Here is a 21,938-nt window from a genome sequence, read left to right as displayed (position 1 = left end):
AAGTATTTTAGGTCAGAAAATGAATCGCAATGGAATCAGAAAAAAGGCCCAAAAAAGATATGTATCCGAAAATTTAAAAGATTTTGGTTAAACGAAAATATCTTTAAAGATTGGTTGACAGAGAATGATAATAAAGCTTGGTAAAATTTGTAATATATCATTTAAATGTTGTCGATATAATTTATCAAGGTCGAATCAGTTTCTCTTCTATAGATAACGTAAATAGTGTTAATGTAGAAATTGATACCTTACAATAAGAGGTATGTCTAATTTCTATATATTTATGATTATATTTCTCTTTGGGGCAACTAAGAACGCTAGTTTCAAACGAATTAGTTTACTGGCGCTTTAGACTGCGCGCATGCACGAGTGCGGGGCATGTCTGACATACATAGATATATACGTACATACATACGTACATACGTACATATGTACATATACATACATACTATACATAGTGTTACGCCCGTGCCGTGCCGACACCGTAGATCGTCACTCGTGAAGTGCTAAAAGTCTGTGGGAATAAGTGACTCAATGATAAGTCAGATTCTCTAGACAAGCCCACGCTTGTCGTGTGATGTGATATAGAAAATAATAATCGAGACTTTATTTATAACTGGTAATAATAATCTTTATTTCACGAGCACAAATTAATATGACCGTACAAGATGAACACCTTTATCGATCTGTTGTTATAATTTTTCTTTTTTTTTATTTTTACGCTGCTAGGCAACTCGCTACCTACGTAATCCTTAAGCTTTCTACACTCGCTGCGCTAGTGAGGTATTAAGAATTCCCCACATACTCCCCCCCGAGTGACAACGAATCCTGCACTTAAGTCTACCTTATAAAATATATACAACGTGTCATACAAAATATCTTATAAGTGTCTGACTAAAGTTAATTACATTTTGTCGTTGGGAAGATTTATCAAAATTATATGGCGAGAGTCACTTTCCTCTTCGGGCGCGCATACGTTCTCAAAGTTGGTCGCTCGTTGCTAGACGAATTAGCTGCTTGTCCTGCTTCTAGAATCGCACTACACAAATCATTGCGTATGCCATACGCTGGCTCCAAATTCTCGACTGATACACTGTGCTGTGCACCATTAACTTCAATACCGAAAACTCGATTCGAAACATAACGATTTATAACCTTATGAGGGCCGGTGTAGGGACGCTCTAATGTTCTCTTGGTACCGCCCACTCGTAGAAAAACATGGGAACATGAATATAAATCTTTAAATACGAATGCGCGTTTCTTGTGCTTATGCTCTATCGAGATTGGCTTAACTTTGCGCATATGCTCGCGGAATTCCTCTATGAAAATTTGCGGACTAGGAGTGAAATCGTCCGGCAGTATAAATTCTCCGGGGACGCGCAGTGTCGTTCCATAGACAAATTCCACAGGCGATGCGCCGGTGTCAAGGCGGACATAAGTACGCAGACCTAATAATACGGTCGAAAGTACTCATGACCAACCTTCATTAGCATGACACATAATAGCAGCTTTTAAGCTTCTATGCCACCGCTCGATCATACCGTTCGAAGCGGGATGATACGCCGTGGTACGAATTCGTTGACAGCCGATCAGCTGAAGAAATGCCGTAAAAAGTTATGCTTCAAACTGGCTACCTTGATCAGTAGTTACCGTTTTGGATGCTCCAAAATTTGCTACCCAGTTGTCGTAAAACGCGCGTGCCACTGTAATGGCTTCAATGTCTTTCAGAGGTATTGCTACTGGCCAACGCGAAATCAATCATCGTCACACAATATCTGTACCCGTCCGACTCAGGCAAGGGACCTATTAGATCCATGTGAACGTGCTCGAAACGCCCGTCGGGTGCGACAAATTTTTCAGGATGTAATTGAACGTGTCGGGTTATTTTTGATTGCTGACAGTCAAGACAATTCTTACACCATTTTATAATATCACGATGCATGTTAGGCCACACATATCGTTGACGGATTACCCGATCAGTGACTTTAGGGCCCGGATGAGCCGCGTCATGGAACAAATGGAAAACGCAATCTCGTAAAAATGCCGGTATATAGGGACGAATTGCCTCGCCGGTCATTTCGCAGTAAAGTATAGTATGCGTCGGCCCCCATTGAATTCGCTTCATAAAAAGCGGAAAATCAGGAGATTCGCGAATAGATCGTAGCTCCTCGTGTTGTTCTTGTTTCTGTGCAAGCTCATTAAGTTTGATCTCGACAGGTAAACGAATGGCTTCGATGCGGGAAAGGGAATCCGCCACAATATTATCTTTGCCCGATAGGTATTTGATACGCATAGTGAACTGCGAGATGAACGAAAGTTGTCTCTGTTGCCGAGGTGATGCTTTTTCAGAACGTTGCATAAACGCGTAGATGAGAGGCTTGTGATTGCAATCTTGAAATTTCGCCCTTCGAGTAAATAACGAAAATATTTGATTGCCTCGGCGATCGCCGTAAGCTCCCGATCGCACTGTAGTTCTGTTGTGCCGAATTTAATTTGCGTGAAAAGAATGCGAGCGGTTTCCACGAGTCGTCTAAACGTTGTTCGAGGGCGGCCCCGATGGCGAAATCTGACGCGTCACAAACGAGGCGCGTCTCGGCTGCGTCGGAGGGATGAGAGAGTATAGTCGCGTTGGCCAGACTCTCCTTGCATTCATTGAACGCTTCTTCAGCCATCGGCGTCTATATGATTGGCCGTTTGTCATTTTTTCGTGAATCGCGAAGGTACTCATTTAATGGTGCCTGAACGATAGCTGCATTATGTAGTAATTTACGATAAAAGTTGACAAGCCCAAGAAAACGACGCAATTCGACTATAGTGTTAGGCCTTGGAAACTCGCGAATAGCCTGAATCTTATCGAGTGTTTACATCCTTCGCTGTTAATCGTAAAGCTGAGGAATTCTAATTCCTGCTTGCCGAACTCGCATTTATTTACATTGAGTCGTAAATAAAATTTTTTTAATCGCTGTAACACTATGCGTAAGTGATCTTCGTGCTCTTCAAGAGACGTCGACACTATGAGTATGTCGTCGATGAATGCAAACACAAATTCCAAGTCGCCTAGAGCGCGGAAGATTTGACGCTGAAATGTTTGACTCGCGTTTTTAAGATCGAATGTCATGAATTTATATTCGAACAGCCCGAAGGGCGTAATGACAGCCGTTTTCGGAATATCTTCCGAAGCTCCACTGGAATTTGATTGTATGCCTGATACAGATCTAGCTTAGAGAAAATAACTTTCCCACGCAAATTAGAGGAGCAATCGTGCAAATGCGGTACGGGAAATTGATCCGGCACGGTAATTGCGTTAAGACGACGGTAATCGCCGCAGATCCTCCACGATCCGTCTTTTTTCGGTACCATGTGAATGAGACTTGCCCATGGACTACTGGACGGACGGCAAATACCGGCTTTGACTAGCCGTTGAAATTCAGCCTTTGCCGCTTTTAATTTTTCCAGACTTAACCGCCTGGGGCGCTCAGCTACCGGCGGGCCCATGGTAATGATATGATGACGAACATCGCTACTGCAATTCGGAGTTACCTGTTTTAAACTGGTGACCTCCGGAAATTCCGGAAAGATAAGATACTCGCGAATTTCGTACTGGGTTTGACCGTGCTAATGGCAAGCTGTGGTACCGATTTGACAATGCCCGACACGTACACATTATTTTGTGAATCGATGAGTCTGTGATCTTTAAGGTCCGGAAGGAGACCATAATGTGCAATCAGGTCGGCCCCAATAATCGGGTACGGAACTGATGCTACGCAGAAATTCCATGTGATCGGGCGTATCCCTAAATGTAGCGTTCGGAACGACTCCCCATATGTATCTATACGCGTATTGTTTGCCGCGTAAAGTTTGAAATTGGTCGGAGTTTTGTTCTTCGCGTAAGTGCTGGGAAGCAGCGAAATTTCCACCCCCGTATCTACAAGGAATAACTCTCCGGTGACTCGATCGCGGATGTGGAGACGGACAGAAGAATCGACGCCCGCCATACCTGTCTTCTCGGTGGCAAACGATTCTATTCCCCCGCCTTTTTGTCTGTTAAAATCTTGAGCTTTGGCCAAGGACACGGGAATTTTTCAGTTCCCTTACAGACTCGCGCTTGTTTCCCAAAAGTACGATGCGGCCAGCAGACACGAGAATTTCTGCTTTGGAACGCTTACGATTTTTATTTGCCTTCTCTCGTCTGAGATCTGCTGTATCGCTTGACCTCAGCCGCGAGAGTAGCAATATCAGCGGCCAGACCGTCGATCCTAGCTTCTAAGTCGGACGGCTTAAACTCTGACGACGATGCGGCGGCACATTGCGCAGAATCACCCACGGTCTCAACTATTTTATCCGCCATTTTGGCTAATTTGTCCAGATCCGTGCTTTCGGTAGTCGCAAGAATGCTTCTAATGTGTGGTGATAAGTGTTCAAAGAACACAATTTTTATTACGGCGTCGTCACATCGTTTGTCAGAGTTCAAGTTACGAAGTCGACTGAGGATCTGCGACGGTTTCCCTGACGTAAGCACCTGGCCTTTTATTAATTATCGCAGTTGACTTTCTGCTGACGCTGAAAAATTTTCAATAATACGCTGTTTTAATTTGGTGTATGGTTCGTTCACATCGGGCTCCGCGATGAGATCTCTGCAGCACGCGATGGCTTCTGCGTCCAGAGACATAATCACGTGATGCGCCTTAGTCTTTTGCTCTGTGATTCGAGTGGCCTCGAACGTGGCCTCGATTTGAATAAACCATATCACCGGATTTTTAATTAAGAACGGCGGAATTTTCGGAACCTTATATGAATCCACATGTGCGACATTGCTGACCACATTGCCCTGCATCTGCCGAAGCATCACTTGCAGCTGCATCACTTGCTCCTGCAATTCCTCGTTGGTCGGAGGAGCCATGACTATACGTGACGAAGCTCGCGAATAATCAGTACTTCCTAACGGCCTTAAATATTAATCTCTTACGCGCGCGCTATAAAAATTTCGATCGCTCAATGCTAATTTGTCAATAATGGAGAAATTGTTAATTGACGTTCGTATAATTGATCTCGTGAAGAAAAGCGCGGAGGATCTACTTTCCTGTTTTACCGGATTACGCGCGCTTAAAAACTAACGCACTGCATACACAACTTGCCCGACTACAATGCGGCAAAGTCGTCCTTCACAGGTCACAATGGCGGCGAGGTCGTCCATCACAGGTCACAATGGCAGCGACGGCGATGGAGTCCTGAACGCCGGCTCCTGGGCTGACTCGTGCGGTTCCCACGTCGGCGGAACGCTGAGCGCCTGTCGTTGGATATGTCTCTGCGGTGCTTTCGACGGCGAGAATTTTCCACCGGCCCCGGCCTCAGTGATGGGGCCTTGCGACAGGTCACAATATCGGCGATGAGCCTACTGCTGCTTACGACGTCGGCGATGGGCCTCCTTGTCGGCTACGACGTCGGCGACGAGCTTTCTTATCGGCAATGTGCACTTCTGCTCGGTTCGAAACCAAGTTCGTCTCGATGTTGCTCGAACGACAGTTACAGGTTAATCGCTTCTTCCTCTCGATCACATCGGCCTTTAGATCTCGCCTTTCGTATCACGATGGCCTTTCGTATCACAACAGCCTTTCGTATTACATCACGTCGGGGTCACTAATGTGAGAATAAGTGACTCAATGGATAAGTCAGATTCTCTAGACAAGCCCACGCTTGTCGTGTGATGTGATATAGAAAATAATGATCGAGACTTTATTTATAACTGGTAATAATAATCTTTATTTCACGAGCACAAATTAATTTGACCGTACAAGATGAACGCCTTTATCGATCTGTTGTTATAATTTTTATTTTTTTTTATTTTTACGCTGCTAGGCAACTCGCTAACTACATAATCCTTAAGCTTTCTATACTCGCTGCGCTAGTGAGGTATTAAGAATTTCCCACAAGTCACGTTTCCCAGCGACACGTGGCTCTGTTATTTAACAAGATCAGCGGATTTGGATGTAAATCCTGCATTTGGACGTGTCTCTCGATTCGCTTATCTTCTTATCGATTATATGCTCTGAGCTTTACGCACGCGTGCGCGTGCGCGAGTGTGTGTTCTGTATTCATTTCATAATAAATTCTTCTTGTTCTTTTTAAAATATTCGTGTTATTTATTTCTGCGGGCCGGGAGTGCGTGAATGCGTTCGCGAGAACGTCTCCGCGAATCGTCGATGTTCGGACGTAACAATACTATAATATATATAATATGCATATTAAGCGTATTATACATCATATATAAATGTGTTTTATTAAAAATACATAAATACGAAAAAAAGAAATGAATTTATAATAATATTTTATGATATCTCCATGGCAACCTATCGGTGGAATCTGGTACAATGTATCATTTATCGTCATATGGACTTAGAGCGATTTTCCTCTTGGATATTGTATACACGTCATGCAATTTAGAATCTCGTGTGACACTTCGTGTTATCAACATCTCTTTTCACCACTCCGCTCTGATATCGCCTTTCATGCTTAATTTTTGCTTACTGTCTTGTGAAAAGTGCTGCCTTATTTAATAGCTCACTGCACATTTTTCGTCTTATTATAGCTGTTGGTGATTATTGCAATACCTCAGTTTTTTATTTTTTTAATTAACTTTTTAAAATATTTACTTTTAACTTCTGGCGAATGCTGGTTGAAACGAACAGAATATATTTCTGTAAGTGAATGACGCGATTTTTCTGCGTTATTTTATTGTGCGTTTTTACTGCATTAATTGTGTGCTTTCATTATTTACTTGTAATACAATATTTTATTATTGTGTAATAATCACGTCATAATTTCAAGTTCAAGCCATTAATTTCAGTTTCAAGTCTAGCCGTTAACGTTATATCGTTATTGTTCTTATTTGTCATTTGTTTCTGTACAGGCACTTTGTTTAAAAGACAGGCACAAATATAAATAATTATTTTGTTAATTTACTGTGTGTCTTTGTTGTGCATCCGTGTAAACATATTTTCTTATACTGTGTCTAATTTTGTGTCTACTTTAACATGAATGTGACAAATATAAACGCTTCATTTCGTGTAAGCGCTCTTGCGCTTTCTGTGGCACCGACTGGTTTGCGCCCCTGATGATGGCGTTCCTACTGGGCGTTACAACTGGCAGTGGGCCGTTGTTGCCTCTGCTTGGAGCTTCTGCTGTCTCCTCGGTTGGTGGCGTCTCGCACCTTTTCTCTCACCTCTACCTGACGAAACTGATGAAATATGGTTTCATTCTTCTCAGATGTCTTTTGATGTCTCATCGGCTCTTTCTACAATTAAGTCCTCTCTGTCTATTTTAACTAATTCCATCTCCTCATTGAAGCACAGAATTGCTCATATTGAGTTAGGACTCTTCTAGATCGTCTCGAGTCCATTCTGGAGACATTTAATGCTAAGCTGGTGAAGTTTAATGAAGTATTTCAATGTCTCGGAGACATCGAGAGTGCTACGAATCGACTGGCGGCGGCTACGGATAGCAGATCATCCTTGAGGAGCGCTGCGCTAGATTGGAAAGGGAGATGCGTACAGGTCCTGCGACCACTGCCTTGCCAAATAGTTACTAATTTTGAGCGTATAATCAATGAGCATAGAGATCATGAGTTCATCATATTCAGTCTGCTAAAAATATCTTCAGAGAACTACACTGAGATTATAACAAGAGTTTTATGATGTTTCAGTATCTACATCGAAGATTGCTCATGCCTTCAGGATTCCTGGTAGAAATTCGTCGTCTCCATTTATTAAATTTACGACAATAGCAAAACGCAATGAGCTAATTGCCAGGACTTGTCGCAGGGGTCGACTGAATGCATCTGACGTCTGTGGCTCCTGGTCGGCCAATAGGATCTCTGTTTGCGAGCATGCTACAGCGTCTGAGTAGCGCACTTTTATTAAGACTCGTCGACTGGCATAGTGTGTAGCGTATTTGGATGCGAAGGAGGATTACATATTTTCGCGTCAAAGATAATGCGCCCTTGTATCATTACACTTCCCCGAATTCACTTCTCTCTATCCTCAAGTTCGTTTTACCTTCCTGTCATCCCACTCCGCTGTCCCTACCGCTTGCATCTGATGGAGATGACTCTGTATGATTCTCTGTAGATCCGTCTCAATTTTCGAGTTAGAGCCGGATGTCTCTCTCAATAGTATACTACATCTTGCGCACATTAATATTAAATCGTTCTTTCCACATGTTGCGTTGATGAGAGACGTTATTGTCTTCCACCGTTTTGTTCTGATCGTCGAGGAAACTTAGTTGCGAAATTCGGTCGACTCTGAATCCATCGACATTGATAACTACGTGCTTGTTCATTAGGACAGATCTACGGTAGATCATGCCATGGAGACGATGTCGCGCTATATGTTTCTCCAATTCCTGATTGGCTTGGGCTCCCGCCGGTGGATACTCTCACCGAGAGTTGCTGTATTCCTCCATTTTGCTCGCGGTCGGGTGGCGTATATTGCCCCCCTGGCCCTTACTTTCTGATTTGCATTATATCGAGTTATACCTATTCTATGCGACATGTATAACATGTATAACCGACCGATTGTGTGTCTGGGCGATTTCAATATTAACATACTCGGTCAAATCGATTGTAATGCCAAACTGTTGCTTGATATCGCGTCGCTATTTTCTCTTAAGCAATTGATTGATGCTCCAACTCGTTTAACATTTAATTCGTCGACCACTTTGGATCATATTTTTGTCTCGTCGAGCATTAATGCGATTGAGTGCGGAGTCAACGATGCGATCAGTGTGAGTGACCATCTTATCATCTATGCGATGCTGGCTATTCCGCAACCACATCATCCTGATCATGTGTCTTTTTAACATTCATGCAATCAGGCCTAGATATTCAGTATGAGCTGAGTTTTATATAAGCAGCGTCGCATATTAATAGGATTGATCTCTCACTTTACTGTCTCTCTTACTGCAGTTTTTGACCGACTCGCCCCGATTACTTGTAGACGTGTTTCTCGTTCCTAGCCAAATGGTGCCGATTACTTGTAGACGTGTTTCTCGTTGCTAACCAAATGATGCAGTCCGACTCATTGAGCTGAAGAGATGCCCTTCTCAGATACAGGCGATCATAGTCTTCTGCTGACTAGCAGCGAAAGTCTGCGAAATTGCTGTTTGACGTTGACATGAACATTGCTGTTTGTCGTGAGAAAAAGTCCTTCCTCTCTATCTCTCTCATGACCTCCTTGCTACAATTCTCCGTACCCTTGGCGATGTATATGGTAGTCCTCCTCTGCTACTATACCTCTGCACTTTAGAAATCCTTCCTTCCTGAATAATCATTTTCTTGATACTCTACCTTCTTCATCTTATTCCTCTAACTCTTTTACTCATCTTCATTCCTCCTCTTCTCATGTTTCCGAGACCTTTAATTTTGCTTCAATCAATCCTAGTGATCTCTATAATATTTTTAAGCGCATTCACCTGAGTCTCTGGATCTCTCCGATCACATGCTCCTACTATGCCTTTCTCATTGTCTCGATCCCTTTCTCTATATGTTAAATTTCTCTCTTTCTCACAGTACCTTTCCCTCTTCCTGGAAACATTCAATTGTTCTTTCTATTCCTAAAACTCCTAACCCTTCTTCTCCTTCATCTTTTCGCTCTATTTCACTTCCCCCTTTACTCTCAAAACTGCTTGATTGTATCTATTATACTTCTCATAATTTAATGCCTTTATCTCAAATTTTAATATCCTTTTCTCCTGTCAGTCAGGTTTTCATCGATCTCACAGCAAGACGACGGAATTGCTTCACATTTTTGTCGTCGTGCTTCATGATTTCGACAAGAGTCGCCTTACTTCCATCGTTGCGCTGGACTTCACAAAGGGTTTCGATACTGTCAATCATGACTTACATTTAGTCAAAATCAAGCTACGCGGTCTTTCTTATCTGACCCTTTTGGTTCCTTACAAACCGCACGCAGCAAATTCTCATATAAACCTTTTCCTTTTTTCTCCTCTCCTCGTTCTTTCTGGGTATACCCCAGGGTTCCATTCTCGGATCTTTACACATGAATATTTTTGTCTCTGATTTGTCTAATGTTTTACTGTCCTCCGAGTTATTCATGTATGCTGACGATGTTATTCTTCTTAAATCTTTTCACCCTGTAACAACCTGACTTTATGCGCGGACTAGCTCGTCAGAGTCAGGTGGCGATCGAGCGCAATAAAAAGGTTCAGGCAAGGAAGGGAGATGTATAAATCGGCTCCGACTGGTTGCAAAAGAATATAATGTTTTTATTGTCCGCATTATTGTGCGTGCGTGCGTGCATGCGTGCGTGCGTGTGTGCGTGGGAACGTGTGTTTAGGCTCGCTAGCCCGCTGGACATATCGGAATAACGCGGCGCTGGACGCAGGCGGAGCGGGACGTGAGAGACGCCCCGATTCGCATATTCGCGGTCGCGGGTATAACTAGCAGCTTGTCGTGAACGCTCGGCGCGCAGGGCGTGTGTTTGCGAGGCGAAGGACACGAGGTGAAGGATGCGAGTAGGCTCGGGTGTCGGTGGCCAAGAATGCTCGGCAGAGGCTGAGGACACTCAACCCCTGGTCTAATGTTTAGGCCGCTGAGGATGCAGCGGCAGTTGCAACTGACTGTCGAGAACGCTCGACGGAGACAAAGTCTTGTCAGGGTTCTTGTCAGTGCAAGCGGTACCGAACCCGGAGGAAACCGATTGGCAATTATCGAGAACGCTCGATGGAGGCAGAGTATGCTATACCCCGAGTCGCATTGCGAATCGATCTAGGAGCTGATGGTAAGGAGCGGAATCGGAACTGGTATTCGGACAAAGCGGCGGAACAAGAAGAAGAGCCTCGTATTACAAGAGCGGCTTTTATCTTGTATTGTTGCTCCCGCTCATATTGTTACGGCGTCGCTCGGCGATTTCCGCTACGATTTCTGATTTATGATACGAGCGGATGACGCACAGTTTGGTTGTCCGCGGTCGCTCTCGGCTTCTTGCCGCCTGTAACCTGTGAATTATGCTTTAAAATTGCCGAGCGTATTGCGCTCTAATTGCTTGCATGTGACCAGGGGTCATTGCGGCGGCATCCGGTAGGATGTTGGCGTCGGGTGCAATTTCTTTAGGGGTGCATTGTTACAACCCATTCGATGCTTTAGCTGTTCTGCTTTGAATGCAAATCTAAAATCTATTGCCAAATTGTCCACTAATAATATGCTGCATCCAAATCCTTCTAAATCATCCTTGCTGATTGGTTCTTCAACATTGTTATCCCACATTCAATCCTTCGATATTGCTCTTAACTCTGTTTCAATTCCTCGCTCCTCCTCTATTAAGATTCTTGGTGGATTGATTCTTCATTGATATTCAAGTCACACCATCATGTGTCGGCAGCTTATACTCGTTTACGTCTTCTTTATCCTTTTCGCTACATCCTTTCCTGCTTTCAAAAACTCCTCACTTCTCAATTACTTGTTATTTCTCTATTTGAATACGCTGATGTTGTCCATGTTTCAGCTCTTAATCAACATCTATTAAATCGTATACAGCATATCCAAAATTCTTCGCTTCTCCTATTGCGTCGTTAAATACTATCATATATTTCCAGAGATTACCAGAGATCTGGGTTAAAATATGACAATGTTTTAATCTCTACCTATGGTGTTTGTATTTTCTCTCTTTTGCTCCAATACTCCTCTATATTTGCGTCGTCTCCTTCAATTGAACTCTGAACATCATTCTTCTTTTTAACCGCTTTGTCACTAGATACCAAAAATTACTTATCCTTCCTCATACATCGTTCCACTAAGTTCCCTGTCACTTTCTGCTACACCTCTGTCAAATATTTTAATTCTCTTTCTGATTCAATAAAACCCACTCCCTCTCTGTTCTCTCACGGCCTCACAGTATTTAAGCGAGACTGCAGAAATTGATGTATTTTTGCGTGTGTGCGTATGTGCGTCAGCATATGTGTGTGTGTGTGTATAATTTCACTTATTGGTTCTCCTCTTATTGCATTGTTGCCTTCCGGTATTGTTGCTGGTAGACTTTGTAGCAGTAATTTTGCTGACTCCTAACCACTTGCAAGCTATTGACTATTGTATTGTATTCTATTTTATTTCTTATTTTCTTTTCTTCTGTTTACTATAATTTATTGTATATTTTATGTCTATTACTCTGTTAACATGTCTTTTTCATAATGCTTTGCAATAAACTGAATTGAATTAAAATTAAAATTTAATTTAATTTAAATTTTATGTAAGATTGCTGTCGCTTCATTTCGATTTTGTTCAAATATTATTATATATGTATCAAATTGATCTCGCTACACCTTTTGCCTTCTTCGTATTCTTCTTCCCATCAACATGCAAAGCGTACATTTTTGCTCTAAGACCAACGAATACGATCATGATGGCACCGTTGTTTTCATCTTTCATCAAGCTCGGAACTATTTTATTTATTAGCGGAATATCGTAAACATTGTCGACTGTGTAATCGCTAGCGAATCTATTGATATTGCGTTTCATAATATCGTACATGTCGTCACATTTAATATGATAAATTAGACTATTTGTGTCAGTGTACACTTTACAATTTCCGCGACACAGCCATATACTCGTAGTGAAATTCGTACAAACACATTTTGAATATATCAAGGATACACATATATCCACGTATATCAGTTTGTTTGAATTTCACCTCAAGTCTCCGAATTTTTATCGCGATCAAGTTCTTGGAAAAAACGCTATGACTGTCAAAAATTGGTTTCGTGTTCATTGCCTTCGCGCCGTACCGTCCGTCCCAATTGTTATGAGTCACATGGTGTTATGTATCGACATGGTTACGTACATTCTCCATGATCTTATCGAAAACCGCATTGTTTATCAGTTTGTATAAATTTTTCTCGAATTCGTTGTTCGCGCGAGTTCTAAAATTTGTATTGAGTTGGATATATTCGCGAAGCCATGGAGATTGCGCGAATTGTAATATGCGATGGATCTTTGTAATGAGGAGACCGTGAAGAATAAGAATTGTTACTGATTGCGATAATGTATCGCTTTTTATCATACAATGTCGTGAGAAGCTTGTCTTACGGGTGGTTTCTTGCGCGTCGGACAAAACAGTAAATCGGAATACGCGGAGATGTTACGGATACTCCAAGTCTACCTCGAGAACGTCGATGAATCCGTCGTAATGATCATAACGTCAAAATTATCTAAATCGTCAACCCATCGAAAATCGACGTATGGCAATGATTGGCATATTGCCTATCCGAGATTGTTAATCTCAAAGTATTGTAAGTTAATAAAAGTATACATCATATGTTGACGATTTCGATGGTATAATTGCAGGTACTTGTTGTTGGCCTGCGCATACCTGTTTGAACATTAATCACCACGTATATCACGTTTGATGAACGAATAGAGCCATGCAACATCGATAAGAAGTTTGAAATTGACACGAATATGTTTCAACATTGCCTCTCACATAAAATCCGCTAGTGTATAATAATAATTTAGGCGCAACTAAGTTCTCGCTGTTATTTTGATGAAAATGCAACTTTATTGTGAAAAAATGGCTTGGAAATGGCTTGGCGGATAACTCCTAATACTGAAGCAAGCTCTTCTTGCGTTTGGCATGGATCCTCATCGAGCAATGCCTCCAATTCTTCGAAGGTTTTTGGCCTTCCTTCATGCAGACGGTCGTCAACATCGAAATCACCGTTTGAAGCGACGGAACCAATCTCGGCACGTTGTTTCACTTAGAGCAGCATCTCCGTAAACTTTTTGGAGCTCTCTATGCGCTTCAGCCGCCGTTTTCTTCGAATGAAAAAAGAAAATCAATACTTCCCGCATATGACGATTATTTGGCACAAAATCAGACATTTTCACACAACCAAAAGAATATGACGTAAAAACAAAATCACTAATGTTTCAAAGCGGTTTGTTTACCATATGTCTAAGCTTGGTTCATGACGTTTAGGTTATGTCAGAATCGACCAGCACTTACTGCTGGAGCCATCTGTTGACAAATAGCGGGAACTTAGTTGCGCACCTAATATGCGGAATCGAGTCCATAACTAGTAATACAACTATCCCGAAAATTCTCGACCAACAGCAAGACATCTGTTTTTAAGTATAGATCGCTGTATTCATTCACTGTGTGTGCGTAATCACTCTCGGATACGGTATCACCTGTCAAACGCAATAAAATAATTCGCACGATGGTAACTCGGTTTCCTGTAACTTTTCGATACAGTCAATGTATATACTCATATGGAAATATACCTTTACGTGTGAGAAGATTGAAATCCTCCAAATGGCAATGATCGCGTATGATTTGGCGCGAATGATTTTTCGCACACATAGCAGTGCGTAGCGCTGTTAAAATTTTGCCAATCATCTCGTGTAAAATCTGCCATGAATACATTGTTCGAAAGTATAGACTTTACACCATGCGCTAAATTTTTAAGTTCCTCGATGAACTATGCGACGCAATCATTATCGCGACAAAATCGATACTTGCAACAAATCGTTGTACAAACAGCGGACATAATATGTTAAACTAAATACCCAATGATGCTGGCATGCATAGCTGGATGTTTCCATGTCCATTTTCATCTTCTCCAGGATGCACTCCAGGTCAGCATATACGACAAATGGAACTTATCCTTCATGATGTGTTGAAACTCAGCTACTTATTATCTTCACTTCAGCAATCTGATGGCACAATCGTTTTGTTTTTCAATCTACTGCATGAATTTTCAGTTTTGCTCGAGCTAAAATAATGCAGACATCTGAAAAAAGAAAACGTACAATTTATTATTTTCACAAAAAACATTTTGTTATTACAAAAAATTTTTTGTAATTTTGAATTAAGTATATATATATATATATATATATATACCAATTACAAAAATATTTCTTGCTCTTTTTTTTATTAAGTTGCGAACTCACGAGGTGAGACAAATCCTTGATCCATGCAAAATGCCTTGTATTATCGTTGCATGGATCCTGCACGTACAAGAAATTAACATGCTTGTTTCTTTTTCGGTCGGTGAGATAATGGAAGAATTTATTTTTGCTTCTCGATAGTGTAGACATTGATAGAGATGTCGTTGAGACTTCCAAATCTTTTAATTTGTCTCAACGTCATTGAATATGATGACTCTCGCTCCGTATTCTTTTTAGCCGAGTGTAGAGCGGCTATCATCGACCATACGAAACATGCGTTTGCCTAAAGATTGCACGTTGATTACCACTATCTTCATTTTAATTTCTCGCGGAAGTTCGATATGGCATCCCGCGTGCAACGGATTAAACTTGTTTATGTTCACGGTAAAATTTAAGATACGCGACAGCGTTCTCCTACTATCCTGAAATTCTTCCAGCGATGTCAGGATAGGTTCGACGACGCGCGAACTCCACTTTTCTAAACTAGACAAACGGATATAATTTTTCGTATTAACATTTTTATTCGCACGTTTATCTGTCATAAATTCGCCATTAAAAACAGTATTTATCTTGATATTATTGTGTGTCTGTATAACGTTTCGCATATCTTCCAGCACTATTTCTTTCGCGTCTTCGAAAAATTGGTGAAGCTCGATATGTCCAGAGTTTATCACGGCACCGATCAGTATACGACTTTCGAACGCCGTTTCGATTTCACGCTATAGGAGTCCCGCGCTGTACTCAGCGCTCACTTGCACGAATCTTCTGCACACCGAATCCTTCAAACTTTCAAGTCGCACAATTAACGAGCGATTAACGATTATTTAATCCAATCAATAATCGCGGGTGTTTAATACGACTCTGTGCTTTCAGCGATTCGATGAAATTATCGCAACACTGATCCCACACGATGTATTCTTCTCGCGTATTTAACTGAGCGGCTTGCGCCAATCAAGCTCCGTTTGATCCATATTATTACAATATCCTCTTTTTCCACTAAAAATTTTAGAGAAAATTTAGAACTCTAATACAATATGAACCAAAGAAACTTTGAACTCAACTGAGTGTATCTTTTTCGTCTTATATAGCATGGGCGCTTGCATTATTTTGTTCGCTGCAAGTTCTAATATGTTTCCGAAGAGCGATTTCATCTCGAGAGTTATTAAGATAAATAAAATATTTTTGAAAAGAAAGCATGGGAACAGATATGCTTTATTGTTGTAGGCGTCAATCCCTTAGAAAAAAAAGGGTTTGATATGGTCAGAATGCATTTTTAATACATGTGTCATTGTATTATTTAACATAGGTTTGACGGCAGTGACATTGAAAAATTAATTCACATATTTTTTTTGTTTTTTTTAAGGTAAATGAAATTCCACATTGAATACACTATCTGAAAAATTTATTTTTTGAAAAAGATAAACAGATAAACTTTGTTGTTGTCCTAAATTTCACGAAAAAAACATCTCTGAATTAATTCACACTCTGTTAAGTAATGGTTATCCTCTTAAATTCATATTTTCAACAATTAATAACAGAATAAAAACATTGGAAAATAGAACTAATCTAGATCAAAATCGCGAAAAAAATAATAATGAATATGATTCTAATGCGAAATCAAAGAAAAAATTTTTCACGATACCATACTTAGGCAAGGTTTCGGAAAAATTCAAAAAACTTTCATATATTCATGGGTTTAATATAGCTTATAAACCTATAAATAAATTGAATACATTTATAAAGACAGGGAAGGATCCTTTGCTTAAGGATGTGACCATTGTGGTTGTTTACAAAATTAATTGTTTAAACTGCGAATCGTCTTATGTTGGCCAAACTAAGAGGAAATTAAAAACTCGTATAAAGGAACATAAGGCTGATATAAGAAAACCTACTTCCGAGATATCAGTAGTTTCACGTTACCGGTTGAATGAGATGCATGAATTGAATTGAATGGGATAACATAAAAATTTTAGATACAGAACAATCATTAATGAAAAGAAGAATTTCAGAAATGATACATATAAAAGGCCAAATAAGTGGTATCAATAAGCAAAGTGACACGGAAGGTTTGCCTGAAGTTTATCTTCCTCTTCTAAAGAAAGATCTCTCTCGCACTTAACAAATAATTCTAGAAACTTTCCAAACTGTTGACTCATATATATAAAGTGGTAAAATATATGATATGACTAATAATAACAAACAACGTCACGACAAATTTCTATCTGTGCAAAGGATATACTTGAGATTCATCGTTATTTTTACTGTAAAACAGATAACGATTCTATTCCTTTAGATTTCCTTTAGATTAGAAGATATTAATGATATACAATTTTATTTTAAATTAGAATCTGGAAATTCTCGTTCTACACTTTTCGTGATATGACTTTTGACGTTCTAACATTATTATACGAAGCAGCTTCTCATGAAATTTCTCTAGAAATGAACACATTTACATAATTATAACACACGACTGTTGCATTTTATGCCAGCTTGATGTAACTCTGCGTCTTAAGAATATTATTAATTTACTGAAGATGGCCGAAACGTTTAATGTTTTAATGTAATAATCATATTTTGATGTAAGAATAATTAAATATTACAAACTATAACTTGTGCTGTGGTTTCTTATGCTCTTTTTTTATACTTGTTGAATAATAAAAATTATAATTCTAATCTCTGTTTCTTTCTGGGTTTTTTCTACAGTTCTAAAATTTTTTTTTCGATAATATTTTTCTATGACATCATCTGCTTGTCACGTTACTTCGAAACCTCCACGTTCCTGTTTTTCCTTATCACGACAGGAAACGAGTCTTCTCCCTTACCTTGCATTTAAGAATTAATTAATAATATGAGGGCTGTTCAATAGTAGAATGTGTATAATAGTTCAATAAGTATATAATAGTTCGATAGCTACTCAATAATAGTTTTAATAATGATTCGATAATTAGAAACACTTGACCATTTGTGTGTGTGTGTGTGTGTGTGTGTGTGTGTGTGTGTGCGTGTGTGTGTGTGTGCGTGCGCTTACTAAAAAAAAATTATTATAATTAATTGCTAGGTCATATCATTAAAAAATCGTGAAAACAAATATCATCGGGTTGGAAAGAGAACGCAATGGGCGAGAGAGAGAGAGAGAGAGAGAGAGAAGGAACAACCTCTTTCCCCCTTTACCACGGACCCCGGTGACGCACTCCCCCTCCCTCGAACCTAATGTCTCTGTGCACTTTCCCTTCTCTGATCCCTTACATACACACATACACACCGCATATACGTATACGCACTAACACATAGTTAGAACCCGCCTAGTATTCCTGACTAAATATAACATGGTTGTTGCTTTATACTATTCTTTTGTAATTCGAAGATGAGATGATCCTCATAATATGTTTATTCAATCTTGTTTTTGGTTTTTTTTTTCGATTATTGTTAATCTAATTTGATATATGGGATTACTGTATGTATTGTTAATCTAATTGTAAGTTTCCCCATGTCGGGCGACACCTTGTCGTGGGGATCTTGTGCTGTGGGCACCTATCCATGTGCCGTTCCTTGCGGTCGGGATCACCGTCCGGGGGCGCGGTGCGTGGGTTCTAAGTGCGCTCATTGTGTCATCGGTAATCGGGCGGGAAACATCCGCACAGCTGAATATGATTCCTCAACAGGGTTCTCTTCGGAGAATCGTTTTCAATGTGCCGGTAGGGGATGACTCTGACTACAAACCTCCGATGGTATGGCACCGTTAGGGAGAAACTACTCTCTATCCGTAATACGCGAGTGTTCCCGGAGGGCAGATTTTCCCGGTCAAGGGCTGCCCCGTGCCTGGGGAAGGGCGGTACTCCGTTCAGGGGATGAGGATTAAGCCTCGGTGTCCTAGAGGGAAGGAGTCGGCTGGATCGGAAAACATCTTCCGATTATGGGGACCCCGTTGTCGCGGCGAGTCCATGGTAGAATAAGAAGAGTGAACCAATGTGCATAATGCAATGGTAGCCAAGCAATAAACCAATCAATCAGAAATTAGCCTATTGATGCAATGCCATATTCAAATACGACATTGATCAGAGTATGATAAAAGCAAAAATAAATTAAAAATTTAAAAATATAATATGAAATTACTGTTACAAAATATCATAAATTAATAAAATATGTAATAAAAATAAAATAATGATAAATAATGATAAATAAGTTATAGTAATAAAGGATTAAATCAATAGAAGAAATCAATATAGAAAAATATAAATTTATTAAACTTTACATCGAGCTAATTCCTTTCGCAGTCTTTTCCACACATACGCTTTTGGAACCTTTTCAACTTGTTCGCAATTAGGTCTTATATGATATGTACATGGACATATCTATCGAATATATCTATTACATTATCTACGAAATTCAATCAAATTTGTCGTATATTACTTGGAAAATTAGATTGCAAATGTACGTCATTGTTACTACATCCGTACAACAGAGATAGATAGTATATTATCCAGACGTAAAACAATTAGAAATTCTTACAATCTAGCAGAACGGAGTTCACTTTTTTGCTAGAATATTATTTGAGACTGATTCTTATTTAGTATTCTATCAGTATAAGTATTTAAAGGTACCGAAATATTTTAAATTTGATTAAAATAAGAATATATAATATATCTACGGAATTATTATTAAAAAAATAGTTTATCTTAGTTTTCTTCCATTTCCTAAACTGTCGATGAATATTTGAATAACCACAATTCTCATGTACATGTGCAGCAGTATGCAGCTTTTTACGCGAGATCTACAGTCCAATTTAAGACTAATTAAACAAAAAAAGAAAAGATATATAAAATAACCCATTTATATTATTACAGGAGCAAGTCAAATATTTTAATCGCTTTTATTACTCTCTCAAATGTTTTTAAGGTGATGAAATATTTTTAGGATGACCATTATTTCAGTAATGATTTCTTTTAACTGTGATACTATGTAGTTCTCGAATGTATCAATGATGAAGAACTATTTTAACTCTAAATGCATATGGCATAAATGAAATTCTGACTGATTATACTAAAACAGAAATAACTGTATAATGTTTCTGCTCGATCAAGAAGACAATAAAATAAATAAAAGAATAATAATACAAAATAAATTCGTAAATCATCCTTCAAAAGAAAAGTAATTTAATAATTTTTAGTAATTGGTAATTTTAGTAATTTTTAGCTTACCTTAAAATCTTATTTTTACGAAAGATAAACGTGTACATGATTAATGTTCTAAATATGAACCAGGAAATAATGGTAATAATACAAAAGTTCTATAGTTGTAGTCAATGATCTGAGAGATACTTTGACTATTGACCAATCAAAACAGAGCCGTATGGAAAATATAAGTAGCCACATATTTAGACAATAAATCTAAAAAAAAAACAAATTCTTACGAAAATTAAATAATTCTAAATTATAAATTTTGGAATAATTTTACTTATCTTATATGTGCATGTGGAACTGACTGATTAATTCGACCGAGATATTGACTATCAATATTCTTCTCCATATATTAATTATATCAATTTTTTCCATAGTAAAAATACTACAGGTACTTTTACTTTCAATGCATATTTTTTTATTGCATAATCGATATAATTTTTTCCCTTTTTCCGAAAACTGTTGTTCTGTATAATTTCATAATTTAATTTTTTTAATCGCATATATGTTCCAGTGCGAACAAAACTACTTCTCTAGGAATATTATTGATTTTTTGACGAACAATATTTGTTACTTTATCCAAAATTTTATCTTCTTTACTAAAAAAGTCATTGTGAAATATCTCAAATTCACTATTCATTATTTTAACTACATGAAGAAGTCTTTGTGATGGATACATATAATTTCTTCTAGATAATGAACAAAGCCAATCATTTGGTGGATTGGACAAATATTTAGTAGGAATTTCTAAATAATTATAACGGTTCCTAAATTTATGGGCCACATATCTAGCTACATACAGGGTGGGCCATCTATTGGTACGTTTTTAAAAATGCGATCAAATGAGCATACATTGATATTTTTTATTAATTTTTTTTTTGTTGTGAAGCTAAAAGTATCCGCGTCAAGAATGAAAAACGATTTCGTTCATGTGGCTCCCTCTACTGGCCTTACAGTATGCCATTCGGTCACCCCAATTATTAATGACATTTTGGACTACCTCGGCGCCAATTTCACTCAAAACAGTCGTAATATAATGTCATCCACTAACATCCCTTTCTCACGAACTTTCCTCACCAATTTGCGTATAGCTCCTTCGGTGGGTGCTCTATCACGACCCATATTTCTTTTCAAAATTCGTACAGTTTCGGCGACACAGCACTGACTTTGAAAATAAGTTTTTAAAATTTCAAAACGCTCTTCAAGAGAAAACATGTTGTTTCGTGCCGCGGACGGTATGACTAATAAACTGTCAAAATTTCGGGTCTGTAGCTCGTTCGGTGTTGCCATACGACGAAATTCAAAAACGTACCAATAGATGGCCCACCCTGTATATCAAAACATTTTTTTCAATAATATTTTGAGAAGTGATACGTTCAAAATCATTGAGTAATTTTAGTTCGTCAGAAGAAGGCTTATAATTATTTAAATTTAATACTAAAAAGAATAAATAATTTATTTATTAACATGTACATAAAATAGTAAATTAATTGAAGGCTGTTCAATTCTTCAATCATTTGAATATTTATAATAAACGAATAAAAAGAACAAAGGGCTACAAGCCCAAAACAATCAACATAAAATAACAATTTGCATTAAATGTTAAAAAATGAAATAAAACATGTCATAAAATTAAAAAACGTAAAATATATAATAATTTGACAATCAGCAAATGAACAAAAACAAACGTTTCGATCCCTGTTGGATCATTTTCAATGTGACGACAAGATAATAATGGAAATGTTAGATAAAATATATAGAAATTAAATAAAATTCGCTTTCGGACAATATCAACTATAAAACTCGCT

At 38.9% G+C, this 21,938-nt stretch overlaps 2 protein-coding genes across 3 annotated transcripts; both read right to left on the bottom strand.

Annotated features, from left to right (window-relative positions):
* Window positions 1-631: 631 nt before the first annotated feature.
* LOC147908033 (uncharacterized) lies at window positions 632-20,623 on the bottom strand. Of its 2 annotated transcripts, none has more exons than XM_087410924.1 (3): window positions 14,957-20,623; window positions 13,952-14,796; window positions 632-13,819 (listed from the first exon to the last, which is right to left on the bottom strand). In XM_087410924.1, exon 3 carries the CDS (start codon window positions 4,898-4,900, stop codon window positions 4,535-4,537), a length of 366 nt encoding a protein of 121 aa, XP_087267050.1. In that variant the 5' UTR covers window positions 4,901-13,819; window positions 13,952-14,796; window positions 14,957-20,623; the 3' UTR covers window positions 632-4,534. The 2 variants fall into 2 exon arrangements, 1 of the variants encoding a protein (XP_087267050.1); XR_015546570.1 differs by lacking the exon at window positions 632-13,819 and having other exon boundaries at window positions 13,830-14,194; window positions 14,288-14,796.
* On the bottom strand, window positions 937-4,348 carry LOC105154786 (uncharacterized). Its single transcript, XM_087411182.1, has 6 exons — window positions 4,180-4,348; window positions 3,636-3,760; window positions 3,277-3,558; window positions 2,866-3,079; window positions 1,918-2,391; window positions 937-1,448 (listed from the first exon to the last, which is right to left on the bottom strand). The coding sequence occupies exons 1-6, from the start codon at window positions 4,346-4,348 to the stop codon at window positions 937-939; spliced, it is 1,776 nt and encodes a 591-aa protein (XP_087267308.1).
* Window positions 20,624-21,938: the final 1,315 nt, after the last annotated feature.

The sequence above is a fragment of the Acromyrmex echinatior genome, chromosome 11, assembly GCF_024713525.1.
Source record: "Acromyrmex echinatior isolate Ae372 chromosome 11, ASM2471352v2, whole genome shotgun sequence".
Classification (NCBI taxonomy): Eukaryota; Metazoa; Arthropoda; class Insecta; order Hymenoptera; family Formicidae; genus Acromyrmex; species Acromyrmex echinatior.
The sequence above is the reverse complement of the archived record's forward strand: the minus strand, read 5'-3'. Positions and strand labels throughout refer to the sequence as shown.